Below are 17049 nucleotides of genomic sequence, written 5' to 3'. Positions count from 1 at the left end.
TAAGATGGAGAGCAGGAACTCTGAGGTACTATTGGTGGAGTAGAAACTGGTTCTTTACACACATTATTTAATCCTTACAACAGCCATATTAGCAGGTACTACTGTTATCCTATAAAAACCCATTGCATCGAGAGGTTAAGTAACATACTCAAGATCACGTAAGTAGTGCAGCCAGGATTAAAATCCAGAGTTCATGTGCTTAACTGTTTAAGCTATGCCACTTTGGCCTTCGAAATGTCCTTCCAGATACAACTAGATTCCAGTGCAAAGTTCTAAGTGAATACTCCTTTATTGCATACATCTCTGTAGAGCAAAAGATTTCCCTGTATTTGCCTTTTGAAGAGACGTGGGAATGGCTAAGGCCAAGTTTTTGAAAGCGAAGGGTTATCTATTCAGTGAAGCTGCTAGCCCATCTGATTTCCCTGTGGAAAAAAGTTCTCCTTACTCCAGGGTGAAGGGCTGCACTGGTAGAGAACTGAATCTCAACAGCCCTGACCTTTCCTACCACAGGCAGTGACCCCAGCTATACAAGCGGATGAGGGAGTAGCAGGAGGCCTCCCTGGGATGAGGCACACATTCATTCTCTCACAAGTTGGGGCCCTTGTAGTCTTCCCCTCTTCTTCTGGGTTAACAGAGGAAGGAAGAAACTACTGACTTGGCTGGATATCTTTCTCCTTGCACCTTTGTTCCACTAGCCAATGGTTTCAAAAGCACCCAAGCTAGTGACAAGGGCCTCTCAACCAAGACAGAGCAGGGCAGGTCCCTCACAATCTACTCTCTTTGCAGCCCAACTTAATAAAGAGTGGCTGCTAGTCACTGCTTCCTCACCTCCGTTCACTCTGTCCACTCTCCTGCAATCTTACTTCCGCCTGTCCACATTCCTGAAACCCCTTCCACCATGTTCAGTCTCTACCCTCCCTGATCTCTCTCCAACATTCACCATTGACAACAACTAGCTATCTTGACTCTGCAGATTCTCCTCTTATTTCTCTGGCTGTAATTTCCCAGTCTCTCTCATGGCATTTTTTCCCTCAGCATCCCCTTAAATGTTGGTATTCCCCAGGGTTTCATGCTGGGACCTGCCTTCTTCTCTTTCTCCGGATGTTCTCTGTGATTGCATCTACTCCCAAGGCTTCCCCACTATCTCTTCTGAGAGTTCTTCAATCTGTTTCTGCTGCCCTAATCTATCCTAAACATACGAAGAAAAGAAACCTTCTTAGCCCAGCCAATGTGGATCAGTGGACTGAGTGTCAGTCATCCCACGGACTGAGGTCCCAGTACGATTCCTGGGTCAGGGCACATGCCCAGGTTGTGGGCCCAATCCCCAGTGGGGGGCATGGCAGGAGGCGGCCAATCAATGTTCTCTCTCATCAATGTTTCTATTTCTCCCTCTCCCTTTCTCTCTCTCTAAAAATCAATAAAGAAAAAAATATTTTTAAATGGCAATGAATACATATCTATCAACATTTGAATCTACAAACAAAACAAACAAGCAGAACAGAAACAGACACATAGATACAGAGAACTTTTTGTTGCTTGCCAGATGGGGGGTGGGGTAGGGGGATGGGTGAAAAGATGAAGGAATTAAGAAGTACAAATTGGTTGTTAGACTAATGAACCTCAAAGGGAAGTGGGGAGGGAGGGTGGGATGAAATAAACCAAAGAACTTCTATGCATATATGCATAACCAATGGACACTGACAGTAGTGTGGGGAAGATGGGGAAGGGGGGGCAGGATTGGGGAGGAGGAGGGTCAATGGGGAAAAATAGGGGGAACATCTGTAATACATTCAACAATAAAGATGAGTTTAAAAAAAAAAATAGAGCTACCTTATGACCCATCAATTCCACTTCTGGGCATTTATTCAAAGAAATCCAAAACAGTAATTTAAAAAGATATATGCACTTCTAAAAAAAAAAAAAGAGAGAGAGAGAGAGAGAGAGAAAGAGAGAAACATCAATCTGTTGCCTTTGGTGCCTGCCTGGACCAGGAATGGAACCCACCGGCAACCTTTCCGTGTACATAGGGATGGTATTCAAACAACTGGGCCCCTTCCACGGGGCCTGGACCCATTCTTAGCGCACGAGGGTTGTGAACATCAGGAAGCATGTTGAATTTGAAGTTCCTAAAGTATAAGTGGTGATGTCCAGCAGACAGGCAGATTCTGGAGCTGGTGAAGAGCTGAGGGATACAGAGCCTCGGTTCCCATCCCCTTCAAATAAGGTAATACATACAATCTTAGATACACTACAGTATATAAGCAATAAGCAGTTTTGTTAAACCTTGTAAATATCATGTATGTGTTAAAAGAATTACTATAACTTCTGTCACCGTTTGGCGTTAAAAAATTTTTTTTAATGTGCTGGAAGCCTCAAAAAATGGAACTGAAACAGGCTTCTCTTAAATCTCCTGGAGACCCAGGAAAGAGTACTGGCTAGTGATACATATTTGGAAGTCATCAGCACCCTGACGTTAATTGAAGCCAAGGGACTGAAGGGGATGGGACAAGAGAGCTCTGGAACCAGAACATTGATGGGACTCACTGAAGAGGCCCTTACAAAGGAGGCTAAACAGATTAGCCAGACGGATAGGAGGAAATCCAAGTAAAACGAAGTCGGAGAAAGGTAGCCAAAAAGGAAGGAAAATCAGGAGGGCCAAAGCCAAGAGTGCACATAAGAGAGGAATTAATCAACAGTGTCAAATATTTCACTGACTTTTTTCCCGGTCACCAGTGCCAGAATATGCCAACTCCCCCCTTCCCATCCCCTCTATAGTTTATACATCAACGTAGGCTCTTTTAGAGTTTTACAGGCTGGTTTACACGTTCTTTCCACCAATTAGACGGATCAAGCAAGAGGTCTAAAAACCTTACTCATTTTTCTCTTCCAGAGAGCTCTACGCCTACTGTTCGATTAATATAAGTAAAATAATTTAAGAACATTTGAAAAGCCACCCAAAGAAAGATCGGACCTTGCTCCAGAATCTAAATTCCCCAAGACCCGACCACACTGCGCAGGCGCAAAGGCAGAACCCAGCCTTCCTCCGGGTCTTTGCATTTGGCGCGAAATCTCCGTTCCGTGGGCAGGGCTGAGGAAGAAGCCGCGCTCATTGGGCAGGCTTGGCGCGAAATCCCCTAGCTCCTGCGCCACGATTCGCTCCGGCCGACGAGGAGGCGGGGCTGAGAGGCAGCGGCGCGCGCAAAGCGGCGGCGGCGGGGAAGAAGTGGCTCGTGGCGGTCGGTGCAGCGATGGACCTCGCGGCGGCAGCAGAGCCGGGCGCCGGCAGCCAGCACCTGGTAGTGCGCGACGAGGTGGCCGAGAAGTGCCAGAAACTCTTCCTGGACTTCTTGGAGGAGTAAGTGACGGGCTGCTCTTCCTCACGGAACTTCCCGAGCCGCCCCTCCCCGCTTCCGGGGACCGGGGCGTCCAGTGCCCGGGTGCGTGGACCGGGCGCGAGTTCGGGAACCGAGGGGTCGCGCGCCTCCGAGAGTGGCGCACACCTGGGGCTTAACCAGGCCGCCGCGAGGCGCCCGGGACGGGCTGGGCTGTGTCCAGGGGTGGGATCCACGGCGAGCCCTGCCTCCCACTCGCCCAGTGCCCAGTGCCCAGTGCTAAGCGCTTTCCCGTCGTTCTTCAGCTTAGCGGCCCTGTGGCCTGAGTACTTGTGCAGAAACGGAGGCGCGGTGAGGATAAGTAACTTGTCCAGCCAGGCCACATGTTGGCAGGTTCGAGTGGAAGGCCAAACTGGCATTGGAATCCTGGCAGAGGCGGACCCTGATGGGACCGACAGCCAGGACCCTGCTGTTAGGGGCACCAAGGGCCCTGGCAACCCTTGGAGCCTGTGGTTTGAAAGATGCTCGGGCGAGCCCCGCCCCGCTTTAAAGGTAGCTGAACGTGCTCCCACCTTCTTCCAGCCTCCATCCCCAACTTTTTTCAGTTGCCTTCTGGGCTCCTGGCCTCTCATAACCCCTCTCCCCCATCGCTGGCTTTCCACCACTGCCACCAGTTACCGTTCTTAGAGATAGTGCAGACATTCATTTTTAGAGTGTGGGCTCTGCTGCCTCCAGCATGAAGCGTAAACACTGGAATGTCCTATGAAATAAAGCTTACCACTTTAACCTTTTGTAAGCCTAGAGTTCGGTGGCATTCACTGTGTTATTCGTGCACCCATTATCCTCATTCATCTGCAGAACTCTTCCCCTCCCCACCGTCACACTCTGCACCCTGCCCCCAATACTTGGCAGTCCCCATTCTCCATTCTGCCTGTGAACTTGGCAGGACCTCATGTGGTTGGAGTCAGGCGGTATTTGTCCTTTTGTGACCAGCTTATTTCACTTAGCATACTGTCTTCAAGTTGCATCAGTGTTGTTGAGCATGTGCCGGATTTCCTTTTTAAAGCTGAATAATATTCCATAGCATGTATATACTACATTTTGTGTATTCGTTCATCTGTCCGTGGACACTTGGGTTTCCACACTTTCACATTTGTGAATAATTCTGCTGTCTTACGAAATTCTCATATTTAAAACCATAATTTTATTTATATTTCCCTACCTTTGTCAATGTTATTCTCAGCCTGACAGAAATTCATCCTTCAAAGCCCAGCTAAAGACTCATACCTCCTGTGAAATCATATAAACCTTTCAGACAGCACCAGTCCTTGCTAGTTTTATGTTCCCAAGCTACCGTTTTCCATTATATCTGGTAATATAACAACTTATATAATATCTTTAACTGTCAGCCACTTCATCTTCTATGTAAATCCCATCCTTAACCCACCTAGCCACTACACCCAAAGGTCCTAAATTAATGTTTTGTTTCAACAAATAATGTAATTGCCTTCACAACCTTGCAGGTACCATACGCCTAGATGCTGGGGATAATGATGAACAAGACAATCCTTGTACTTTCTTGGGGGGGGGATGTTACTTCCTTTCAAAATACCAACTTTGATTTGCCATTGTTTATGGAAAAAGCCCAAATTCTTCACAGCTCCTCTTTTCAGTTTCATCTTCCACAACCAACTTGTTATCCACACTCCTCCCATACCTTTCCTGGCTGTCACATACTTGCAGGCGTCTGTACTAGTCTTTCCACCCCTTCTTTTCCTTTCAAATTTTAAGTCTTTCAAGGCTGAATTCCACTGCCACATTTTATATGCCTGAAGCCTTTCTAGATATTAGGTAGACGTAGTTAATATTCCCCTATCACATTTCTTGTACTTTCTCCTTTTTTATTTTATTGTGGAAAGAGCACTTACATGAGATCTACCCTCTTACATTTTTCACTTATTGTTGAGTATACATACAATGTTAGAGCTTATTCAGTGTGCTTGACTGAAATTTTATACCTGTTGATTAGCATTTTCCTCCTCTTACAGTGAAGCCTCTGGCAACTACCATTACACTTTTTTCCCCCTTTATTGATTTTAGAGAGAGATGGAAACATAGAAGAGATGCTCAACAACACTGATGAAACTTGAAGACATTATGCTAAGTGAAATAAGCTGGTCACAAAAGGACAAATACCTCCTGACTCCAACCACAGTATTTGTCTTTATGGTGATTGCCTTGTTTTACTTAACATAATGGCCTCAAGGTTCATCCATATTGACACATTGCAGGATTTCCTTTTTTAATGCTGAATAGTATTCCATTGCATGTGTATACCACATTTTCTTTAATCATTTGTGATGGACTTTTAGGTTGTCTTGTACCTCTATAGTAGGAGTGTTTCCTATTTGAGTGTCAACCCTAGGGCAGGAACAACACTGTCCTTTTCATCTGCAGTTACCTCTGACACAGGGCTTTGCTGACAGATACTCAGTAAATACTTAACAGAGTTAAAACATGCTGAATTTGAAGGAGGAATTGATTTTGCTTCCAAGCTAATCTTCATATTATGTTAAGAGAACAAAAAGCAAATATATTTGTATGATACTCCTTTTAGAAAAAAACATACCAGCTTTATTTGGTGTGTGTGTGTATGTATTTATTTTTATTCTGGTTCTTAAGCCAACAACTATTCTATCAGCTTTTCCTATAGAAATTGAGTCTTTAGATTTTGATCTGAATTTCGTGATTTACTATTTCCCAATTTTAGTTATACATATCAAGAAGAGAATAGTTAAAATTTGTTTGATTAGAAATTATGAAATCAAGAAATTCAGGTTAAACCCAGCCAATGTAGTTCAGTGAATTGAGTGTCATCCCAATAATTGAGAGGTCCTGGTTTGATTCCCGGTCAGGGCGCATGCCAGGGTTGCAGGCACATTCCCAGTAGGGGGCATGTGAGAGGCAGCTGATCATTGTTTCTCTCTCCCTTCCTCTCTCTCTAAAAAAAAATAAATAAAAAACACATTAAAAAATAAATTCAGGTTAAACTCTGAAGACCCAATTTTTCTCTCTTCTGGTCTCCGCATAAAACATTTTACGCATTTTCTCATTTAATCTTCACACTAATCTTATGAAATTAAAATGATGTCCTAATCTGTTTTGTTTCTTTTTTTTTTGAGTACGTGCCCCTAGCAGGAACCAAACCCAGGACTCTTTGGTCCACATGCTGATGCTCCAACTGCTGAGCCACGCTGACCAGGGCTCATTTTTTAATTTTTTTAAAAAGGAGAGGGGCAGGTTTAGAGAGGATAAGTAACTTGCCCCAAGTTACACAACTACTAAAATGGGTCTGTCTGTCCCAAAGTTGATGATCTTGAACCAATATACTGAATTATCAGGCATTGATTCTTTTTACTGCCTAATTCTTCAGTTTAATCAGACTTGCATGTATCTGCAGGTTCCAAAACAGTGATGGCGAAACTAAGTACTTGCAGTTAGCAGAAGAGCTAATTCGTCCTGAGAGAAACACATTGGTTGTGAGTTTTGTGGACCTGGAGCAGTTTAACCAGCAACTTTCCACCACCATTCAAGAGGAGTTCTATAGGTACGGTATATTAATCTTTCTGGGAGGCCAGCTCTTTTTGGACTGGAAGTATTCATTTGTGAGGCAGAAGAGCGGCTGTCACAGAGTCCCTTTGATACAGCCAGTGGTAATTTTAGTATTGCTCTGAACTAATTTAGGCCTATCTGAATATATTTCACATGCAAATGTTAAAAATCTTTGCTTCCTATATAGTTTCCCTAAGTTTTAAGAGGATGGTTTACTTTGTGGCAAACAGTCAATGCTAATGCTGTCATTCATTTGATTTACCAGTCCTACTAACCCCATAGGTGTTTTGAGAAAATGTGTGGATCCTGTTCTGATCAGGGATGTCTTTACAGCAGTAATGTTGTTCTTAAAGTAAACTTTTTTTTCTGATTATATAAGTAATGTATATTGTAGAAAATAGAGAAAAGTAGGGTGAGTAAAATCATCTGTACATTTGTAATCCCACCATCCATAGATAACTATCATTAGCAGGTCTGTGGCAACAAAGTTCCAAGAGCCTTCTAGGTCTGCAAGTGCAGTTTCCTAAGGATCTCCTGACACATTTTGCACATCTGTAATCACTGGAATCGTACTGTCGATAGAACATCCTGCCCTTTTCATATAACAATATATATTTTTTTATGTCATATAAATCCCTTGAAAATATTTTAATAACTGATTAATATTTTTGACAGAAATTAGTTATTTACTAATTTTTTGTAATTGCTGTATAAAGCAAGAAATGTTTTCTAACACAAATCTTTGTATTTGGATTAAATAAATGTGACAATCTGTATAAATAAAATTAGGTTAATGTAAACATTTTGGACGGTCGTGAAAAACGGAGACCCAGGAATAAGGAGACACAGTCCTGTTCCTTTACCTGGTGAACTAGGAGATGGAGAACTTATCTCCATTTTTCTAGTCGTATCTGACCATCAAGAATGGTTGGAGAGATAAGCAACAGAGTTTATTGTGAAAGTATGCAGCAGAAAAAGTTGTACTGACAAGTAAGAGGGAGGTGGAAACTCAGGGCTGGTGGTAGAAACACCTATGCCCATATCTCATGCACAGGCCATGTAGCTAATTTTTCAAAGGACTTCAGATCTCAGTTCTTCAATGAAGCTGCAGCAGCTACTGGGAATGTTTATCAAGAGAACATGGGGCCTGGCCAGTGTGGCTCAGTAGTTGAGCATCAACCCATGCACCAAGAGGTTGCCTGTTCCATTCCTGGTCAGGGAACATGCCCAAGTTGTGGGCCTGATCCCCAGTGGGAGGCATGCAGGAGGCGGCCAATCGATGTTCTCTCTCATCGATGTTTCTGTCTCTCTCTCCCTCTCCCTTCCTCTCTTGTCTAAAATCAGTAAAGAAAAAAATATTTTTTTAAAAGAACATGGGCCCATTCAGTCTAACCAGTCAAATGGGCCGTTTCTGCCAATATCTGATATATGCATTCCTCCCCTGACCTTATTAATTTCTTATCAATCAAGAATTAAACCTAGAAAAATATACTTGGCCTTAACACCAAATGAAAGACTGCCTTGTTAGATTATAAACTCCCCAGGTTGTTCAAGTAGAGTATTCTTTTTTTTTTTTTTATCCTCATCCGAGGACATTTTTCCATTTTTTGTTCAGGTAGAGTGGGAGGGAGAGAGAGGAAGGGAGAGAGAGAGAGAAACATCGATGTGAAGGAACACATCGAGTGGCTGCCACCCGCACAACCGACCAGGGCCGGGGACAAACTGCAACCGAGGTACGCGCCCTTAGCGGGAACCGAACCCGGGTCTCTCAGGACCGCAGGCCGACGCTCTAACCGCTGAACCAAACCGGCCAGGGCAGGTAGAGTATTCTTTTTTTTTTTTATCCTCACCCGAGGACATTTTTCCATTTTTTTGTACAGATGGAGTGGGGGGGAGAGGAAGGGAGAGAGAGAGAGAAACATCAACGTGAAGGGATACATCGAGTGGCTGCCACCCGCACGACCAACCAGGGCCGGGGACAAACTGCAACCGAGGTACGTGCCCTTAGCGGGAACCGAACCCGGGTCTCTCCGGACCGCAGGCCGACACTCTAACCGCTGAGCCAAACTGGCCAGGGCGAGTATTCTTGAATAGAGAAGTAACCTGCAGTGTGGTACTAAATGATTATTTAAAGATAATAGATTGGGCCCAGCATTTTATCTATAGTGTTCCTACTGTCTTAGATCTATTTGTGGTGGGATAGGAGAGGATTGAAAGAGGCTCCTAAACCTGGACTAGATAATATAAGTATTCTGCATAGTTAAATTCTAAGCCTTGGTTGTAACCAGATGAAATTACTTAGTCTCAGCTATTGACAAGCATGAAGAGAGAAGGAGGCCTTGGTAATAAGCATCTTGAAGATGTCAGCTGATCTTTTTTTTGTTTGCTTTTTAGAGTTTATCCTTACCTGTGTCGGGCCTTAAAAACCTTCGTCAAAGACCGTAAAGAGATTCCTCTTGCCAAGGATTTTTATGTTGCATTCCAAGACCTACCTACCAGACACAAGTAAGAAACCCTGCTTTGGAAGAAAAGGAATTTACCAAATAGTATAGGCATCACTTAATTGTCATAAAACTCAGGAGGTTGTAGTCTTAGATCTGTGAGTTATGCCCAGTTATCCAAAAAGTTTAGTTTTGGAGAAATTTATTTTTCTTAGGAGATAGGATGGGAAGTCAGTTAAGTGAAGCAATTTCTGAGTATCATTATATTTTAGGATACTTTTGAGGGGACACTTGGGGAGAAAATTTAGTCAGGTGAGAAAATTTTGAAAACTGAGGATAGTCACAGAAATTTATGAATTAGTAGAAAATTTTATCAGAACTTAAACAGCATAACTTTTAAACAGTTTTTTCCTTTACCAGTTATTTAAAGAATTAATTTACTGGAAGACACTGAAGTGATATTTTGAAAACTTAAACTACTGAAATTCTAAAAGTTATCAAGCTATTTAATATAAAATAATATGAGTCTGTGAAGTAAAGGAAGTATTTCTGAACTAAAATTTTTTTCCCATGATAACTTTGCCAAGAAAATAATACATACTGATTTAGAAATTATAGGTAAGCAAAAAATATATTTGCATATAAACAAAAATGGGACCATCCTATTTTGTAATTCTTTATTTCTTTGGTGTCCCTTATTCACCTTTTAAACAGAATTCGAGAACTCACCTCATCCAGAATTGGTTTGCTCACTCGCATCAGTGGGCAGGTAGTACGGACTCACCCAGTTCACCCAGAGCTTGTGAGTGGAACTTTCCTGTGCTTGGACTGTCAGACAGTGATCAAGGATGTAGAACAGCAGTTCAAGTACACACAGCCAAACATCTGCCGAAATCCAGTTTGTGCCAACAGAAGAAGATTCCTGCTAGATACAAATAAATCAAGATTTGTTGATTTTCAAAAGGTATTTATTAACTTTTGTTTAGATCAGGTTTAGCTTATGCTAATAATTCACTTCTAGGCACCTGTAATTATTATTAAAAGCTTATTTAGACAATGTTAAACTCGGTTTTTATTTAAGTGTAGGATCATGGAATGTGACTGCAGATTTAAGCCAAACTGTTGGTGCAAATTTTGGTTATCAGTATATAAATGTGTTTTGACCTTTAACTTGGATTGGAAGCTCCTTCAGACTGTGACAAAATGTATTTGTTAAAGAATAGTAACTATTATTTTTATTAACTATAGTTAAGAAAACTTTAGAGAAGTAGAGACTTTTTGGTATAAGACTTTGGGTAAGTGGTTAGGAGAGAGAAAGCATGAATAATAGGACAGGTGCAAATGGATATGTTTGTCAATGGCAGTGAGGATTACCATGATTGAAGTAGAGGAGCCCGATTGGAGATTATCTGAGAGATGATTTGGTATGAGGCGTAGAGAGGTTCTTAGAGCCTTAATTCTCAGATTGAGAAGTTTGGACCTATCTTGATAAATGAGGGGAATATATTTCAAGGAATATGAATTTTTTCTTCGTTTCTTATTGATTTTAGGGAGAGAGAGAGATAGAAACATTGATGATAAAAGAGAACATCGATCAGGCCCACAACCTAGGCATGTGCCCTGACTGGGAATTGAACCAGCGACCTCCTGGTGCATGGGTCGATGCTCAACCACTGAGCTACACTGGCTGGGCTGAAATTTTTTTTACAGGAAGATTAATGAGACAGTGGTTTGTAGTATTTAACAAGAGACTAATTAGACAGTTGCAGTAAGAGGGAAGGGAGGGCGTGTCATCTCTGCAGGACTAAGTAACTGGGACATGCAAAGGGGAAAGAAAAGTTGCAGCAGTTCAAGCATTAAAGCATGGAGGAATGAGTACCAGACTAAAATAATTAATATTTAATTCAGTTTTTGATTCTCACTTAGATTTATTATATTAATCTGATACTTAGTTTTTAAGACATACGTACTCTACCAACAACTTTGGGTAGGAAATACTTTACATTTGAAAAAGAATGTGATAAAACAACCCCATACAAACTATGAATAAATTGGGTCTTGGTTTGAAAAGAAAACAAAAAAAATCTGTAATAAAGGACATTTTTGACAACTGGAGAAATTTGAAGATGGACTAAACAATAGACATGGAGTTAAATATTATTTAATTCTCTTGGTGTGGTAATGGTATTGTAGTTACATAGGAGATTATATTTTTTTATTCCTCACACGAGGATATTTTTCCATTTATCAGATAGAGAGGGAGGGAGAGAGACAGAAGCATCGACATGATAAAACCACATCGACTGGTTGCCTCCGTGTCACACAACCCGATCAGGGCCAGGGACAGACCATAACCAAGGTACGTGCCCTTGACCAAAATCCAACTTGCAACTCATTGGTCCACAGGCCAACGCCATAGGAGATTGTCTTTATTCTTAGGAGCTGAGCGCTCAAACGTTTTGGGGTAAAGTATCTTGATATTTACAATTTTTTAATAAAAATACAGTAAAAGTGTATGTCTAAATAATGTTAACATTAAGGTAGGAGGTATAAATTATGTGAAATTTTTCGTAAAATTTCTCTGAAAGTTTAGAGGAAGATAGAACACAGAACAGATATTTAACTACATAGGCAATGTGAACAAAGAGAAAAAATAAACACTGCTTTTTAATGAAAGAAAGGTGAAGGTTTTATTTTTTATTTTTTTTAACCTCACCGGAGTATATTTTTCCATTTTTTGGAGTACATTTTTCCACTTTTTGTTCAGGTAGAGTGGAAGGGAGAGAGAGGAACAGAGAGAGAGAGAGAGAGAGAAAGATCGATGTGAAAGGAACACATGGAGTGGCTGCCACCCGCACAACCGACCAGAGCCGGGGACAAACTGCAGCCGAAGTACGCGCCCTTAGCGGGAACCGAACCCGGGTCTCTCAGGACCGCAGGCCGACGCTCTAACCGCTGAGCCAAACCGGCCAGGGCGAAAGGTGAAGATTTTAAATAGATTTAATCTTTTACCAAGTTGAAAGGAGTTTTAGGGTAGATAATTTTTACAATAAATGATGGCACATGTCAAACAGTAAGATAGTTTAGAATGTGTCAATATTTGCAGCGTTTAATTATTTTAAACATTTTTTTTCTTTATTGATTTTAGGGAGAGAGAGAGAAACATCGATGAGAGAAAACATTGATTGGCTGCCTCCTGCATGTCCCCCACTGGGGATTTGGCCCACAACCTGGATATGTGCGCTGACCAGGAATTGAACCAGTGACCTCTTGGTGCATGGGTTGATGCTCAGCCACTGAGCCACACTGGCTGGGCTGTAGCATTTAATTTAGATTGTATGACATTTGAACAAGGTCTCTTATTCTTAGCTATTTGTCTTTGTTATAGGTTCGTATTCAAGAGACTCAAGCTGAGCTTCCTCGAGGAAGTATCCCACGCAGTTTAGAAGTGATCTTGAGGGCTGAAGCTGTGGAGTCAGCTCAAGCTGGTGACAAGTGTGACTTTACAGGGACACTGATTGTTGTGCCTGATGTGTCTAAGCTTAGCACACCAGGTTGGTAATCAGAGGCTCAAATTTGACTAATTCTATTACCTGAACTGCAGAGTATCTAGCTTCTTGTATCTGTCTTATTTTCAGCTACCAATCAGAGGGTCAACAGGCAAGTATAATGAGAATAAAGATAAATTGACCTTACTACAAAAAGTACTGGTCTGAAAAAATTCAGCCTAAATGAAATCTTTGAATTTATAGGTTTGTTTATTTGAGCAGTTTTGACTCTCAGCTCCTTCTCTCATTTATTCTTTCAGGAGCACGTGCAGAAACTAATTCTCGTGTCAGTGGTGTTGATGGATATGAGACGGAAGGCATTCGAGGACTCCGGGCCCTTGGTGTTAGGGACCTTTCATACAGGCTGGTCTTTCTTGCTTGTTGTGTTGCACCAACCAACCCAAGGGTGAGTCTTCTTAGTAGAATAGCAAAGTTTAAGAAAGTCCTCCCCTAAGGCTGCCACAAAGTTAAAGGTTTCTGAAACATCCGAGTTATCTAGTTAATTTTAAATGTTCGGGGTTGTTGAGATTTTTTTCCCCTTTATTGATTTTAGAGAGAGGGGATGGGAGCAGAAGAGAGAGAGAGAGAAACATCAATGAGAGAGAATATCGATTGGCCACCTCCTGCATGCCCCCCACTGAGGATTGAACCCACAACCTGGGCATGTGCCCTGACTGGGAATCAAACTGGTGACCTCTTCGTGCATGGGTTGATGCTCAACCACTGAGCCACACCGGCTGGGACAGGGTTGTTGAGATTTTATTTTTTTAGGTTTAAAGTCATCTTTTTGTGTCTGTCTTTCTGACAAGGAAAAGTCTTGTTGTCATGTAAGAGTTCGTTGCTTTAAGAGCATTGGTACAAATTATCCATGGTGATGGTTTCTGTTTTTTAATTAGCATGGTTCCTCTTTTGCTGCTGGGAAAAATACAAATAGAAAGATTTAGTTATCTGGGAAGTAAATTAAATTGCTTTCTGAGAGTGATGGACCCCTGGTGTTAGAGTTGTTCAGAACTTGATTCTGTGTCCTGAATGGGAAGGCAGGTGGAAAGAGTATGGAAAATAGTCCAGTTTTGGAAAAAGAGAAGTGCAGGGTGGGGCTAAAGTAGGTTTGCAGTTGTGCGTACACGAAATGTGGAGTTTTTTCTTATATTGTAATTTATTAGTTATTTTGTTATTTTTCTATACAAAGAACTATAAACATACTTTTCCCCCCACCCTGTATTCTGTCACTTCATTTTCAACTTCATGTCTGACCAGCATTTTATTATGGCTCATTTCTTCATTCAGATTTACTTAAATAGCAATACAAAACAGTGGTGGTAGCTTTTGTGTTTGTTCTTAATTCACAGGACAAATGATAAACTCTTCAGGATCTTGATTAACTTAGGGCTTACTAGTTTGGGATTTTTTAAAAACTTTTATAGTCAACAGATTCTGAAGTTGACCTCCCAGACTATAATTTGTAGTGAAGTGTCTTCTCCTTCACATTATTTTGACTGTTTCTATACTAACATTTTATCTTCTCTATCCCTCAGTTTGGAGGGAAAGAGCTCCGAGATGAGGAACAGACAGCTGAGAGCATTAAGAACCAAATGACTGTGAAGGAATGGGAGAAGGTGTTTGAAATGAGTCAAGACAAAAATCTGTACCACAATCTTTGTACCAGCCTGTTCCCTACTATACACGGTAAGAGTTCTATCCATTTGTGGCATGGACTTTAAATTCAAGGTGATTATATAATAGCAACATACGATTTCTTAAAGCACATAAATCAGATCATGAAATTTTTGTGTGTGTGGGTTTAGAAGGGGTCTTTTTAAGTCATGTAAAAGGACAAATATTCCTCTTAAAATGAGGTACCTAGAATAGGCAAATTCATAGAGACAGAAAGTAAAGAGGTTATCTGGGGGAGAGGAATGGGGAGTTCCTGTTTAGTGGATAGAGTTTCTGTTTAGGATGGTGAAAAGCTCTAGAAATTAATAGGAATAATGGTTATAAAACATAGTGAATGTACTTAATTCCACTGAAATGTACATTTAAAAATGGTTGAAATGGGGAGGGAGTTGAAATGGTATATGTTATGTTATGTATTTTTTACCACAATATATTTTTAAAGAACGATCATGTAGTCTTATTTTTCTGACTTCAGGACAGAACTGCACTTCAGTCTATTCCAGTATGTTGGCTTAATATCTGTGGGGGTTTTATTTTTAGAGCTGGAGATTTCTTGATGTTTCTGGTTACATGTACGTAATCTATACCTTTGGTGGTTTCTTCTTTTACGTTTCCATAGTTCTTTGAGGCTAGCTGCTTGCTGTCATTCAAATCCTCTTGTGTGTTGAAAGATAACTGAATTTTCAGGCCTCATGCTTTACCCTTTTTTTAATCCTTCCATACTCATTCAGAGTTATGGCAGGAAGTAGAAGATAATGGATTTTTCTCTTAGGTATATATATATATATTTTTTTTAATCATTTAGAATTAACCTTTTTTCCCCTATCTAAATATTGATAAATTAATTTTTTTTTTTTAATCCTCACCCAAGGATATATTTTTTTTCATTAATTTTTAGAGAGAATGGAAGGGAGGGGGTGAGAGAGAGAAACATCGATGTGAGAGAGACACACTCTGGGGCCAAGGATTGAACCTGAAAGCCTTTGGTACTTCATCCAATGCTCTTGCCAGGGCAAACTGAAATTCTTTATGTTAATAATTGTGGATTTTAGAGTATCTTCCTTTATAATAAATAGGGTCCATATTTTTATGCTGCTTTGATTTTTCCATAAATTATTGCTTCATAACAAATTACCCCAAAACTTAGTGGCTTAAAATAGCAAACATGATCTCATACAGTCTATGGGTCAGTAATTGAGAGAGAGACTCTTAGCTCGGTGGTTCTGCTCAGTCTTTCATGAGGTTGCAGCCCAGACATCAGCTGAGGCTGCAGACATCTGAAGATTTTGGTAGGGCTGGAGGATCCCCTTATGAGGGGCTCACTTACATGGCTTACCTATTAGTGTTGGTTGTTGGAAGCCTCAATCCCTTGCCACCTGACTCTTACATAGGGCTCTTTTGAGTGTCCTCATATCACAGCAACTGGCTTCCTCCAGAATGTGTGATCCAAGAGAGCACAGCAAGGAGGAAGCAAAATGCTTCTCAGGACTTAGTCTTATAAGTTACATACCTTCCCTGGCACATTTGCTGTTTGTTAGAAGCAAGTCACTAAGTCCGGCCACACTTAAAGAGAAGAGAATTAAGCTCCATCTTGAAATGAAGAGTATCAAAGAATTTGTGGGCTATTTAAAAACTACCTCACCTCCCTGGCTAGTTTGGTTCAGCAGTTAGAGCACTGCCTGCAGACCAATGAGTCTCAGGCTTCAGTCCTGTCAAGGGCATGTACCTTGGTTGCGGTTCATTCCCTGCCCTAGTTGGGTTGTGTGGGAGGCAACCAGTCGATGAGTCTCTCTCTCATTGATGTTTCTCTCTCTCCTTCTCCCTTTCTCTCTCTGAAATCAATAAAGAAAAAGAAAAAAGTGGGTTTTGTAAATGTTAGCTTTTTTTTTTTTATGGAATTCACAGAAAGTCATAATAATTAGCACAGAAAAATCTTTCTTTTTAAAAATATGTTTTTATTGATTTTGTTTTAGAGAGAGAGGAAGCAGGGGGAGAGAGAGAAACATTGATGAGAGAGAAACATCAGTCTGATGCCTCCTGAATGCCCCTTAACGAGGATTGAGCCCTAAACCCACGTATGTGCCCTGACCAGGAATCGAACCATCAACCGCTTGATGCACGGGACAGTATTCAACCAGTTGAGCCATACCAGCCAGGGCAAAAATATTTCTTTTAATAGTACATTTATAAAGATCCAGTGTTGCTTTCTAATTGTGTATTTCCTTCTTATATTGGATTTATAAATAGTTGTTAGAAGCATTTTATCTAATCCCTATCAGTTTAATTAGCGTGAATTTATATTCAGCACTGGTCGTTCTTGGTACAAACAAAGTAAGTCTTGGACCATTTCTCAACTATTGTTTAAACTGAAAGACACGCTATTAGAAAGAACTAGCAAATATGATAAGCTGTAATGAACATAGTTCATTCATGGGGAGAGAA

The 17049-nt window shown here is 41.1% G+C and overlaps 1 protein-coding gene across 1 annotated transcript in view; it reads left to right on the top strand.

Moving 5' to 3' along the window:
- Positions 1-3248: 3248 nt before the first annotated feature.
- The window catches only part of MCM6 (minichromosome maintenance complex component 6), a 41863-nt gene continuing 28062 nt past the window's right edge, over positions 3249-17049 (top strand). The window contains exons 1-7 of the mRNA XM_036254627.1: positions 3249-3355; positions 6766-6939; positions 9339-9449; positions 10100-10349; positions 12774-12939; positions 13194-13339; positions 14469-14619. Coding sequence (XP_036110520.1) covers positions 3249-3355; positions 6766-6939; positions 9339-9449; positions 10100-10349; positions 12774-12939; positions 13194-13339; positions 14469-14619 — 1105 coding nt within the window. The remainder of the gene's footprint in view (positions 3356-6765; positions 6940-9338; positions 9450-10099; positions 10350-12773; positions 12940-13193; positions 13340-14468; positions 14620-17049) is intronic.

The sequence above is a fragment of the Molossus molossus genome, unplaced genomic scaffold (assembly GCF_014108415.1).
Source record: "Molossus molossus isolate mMolMol1 unplaced genomic scaffold, mMolMol1.p scaffold_m16_p_11, whole genome shotgun sequence".
Lineage (NCBI taxonomy): Eukaryota > Metazoa > Chordata > Mammalia > Chiroptera > Molossidae > Molossus > Molossus molossus.
Note: the sequence above shows the minus strand (reverse complement) of the source record. Positions and strands in the feature narration are given on the sequence as shown.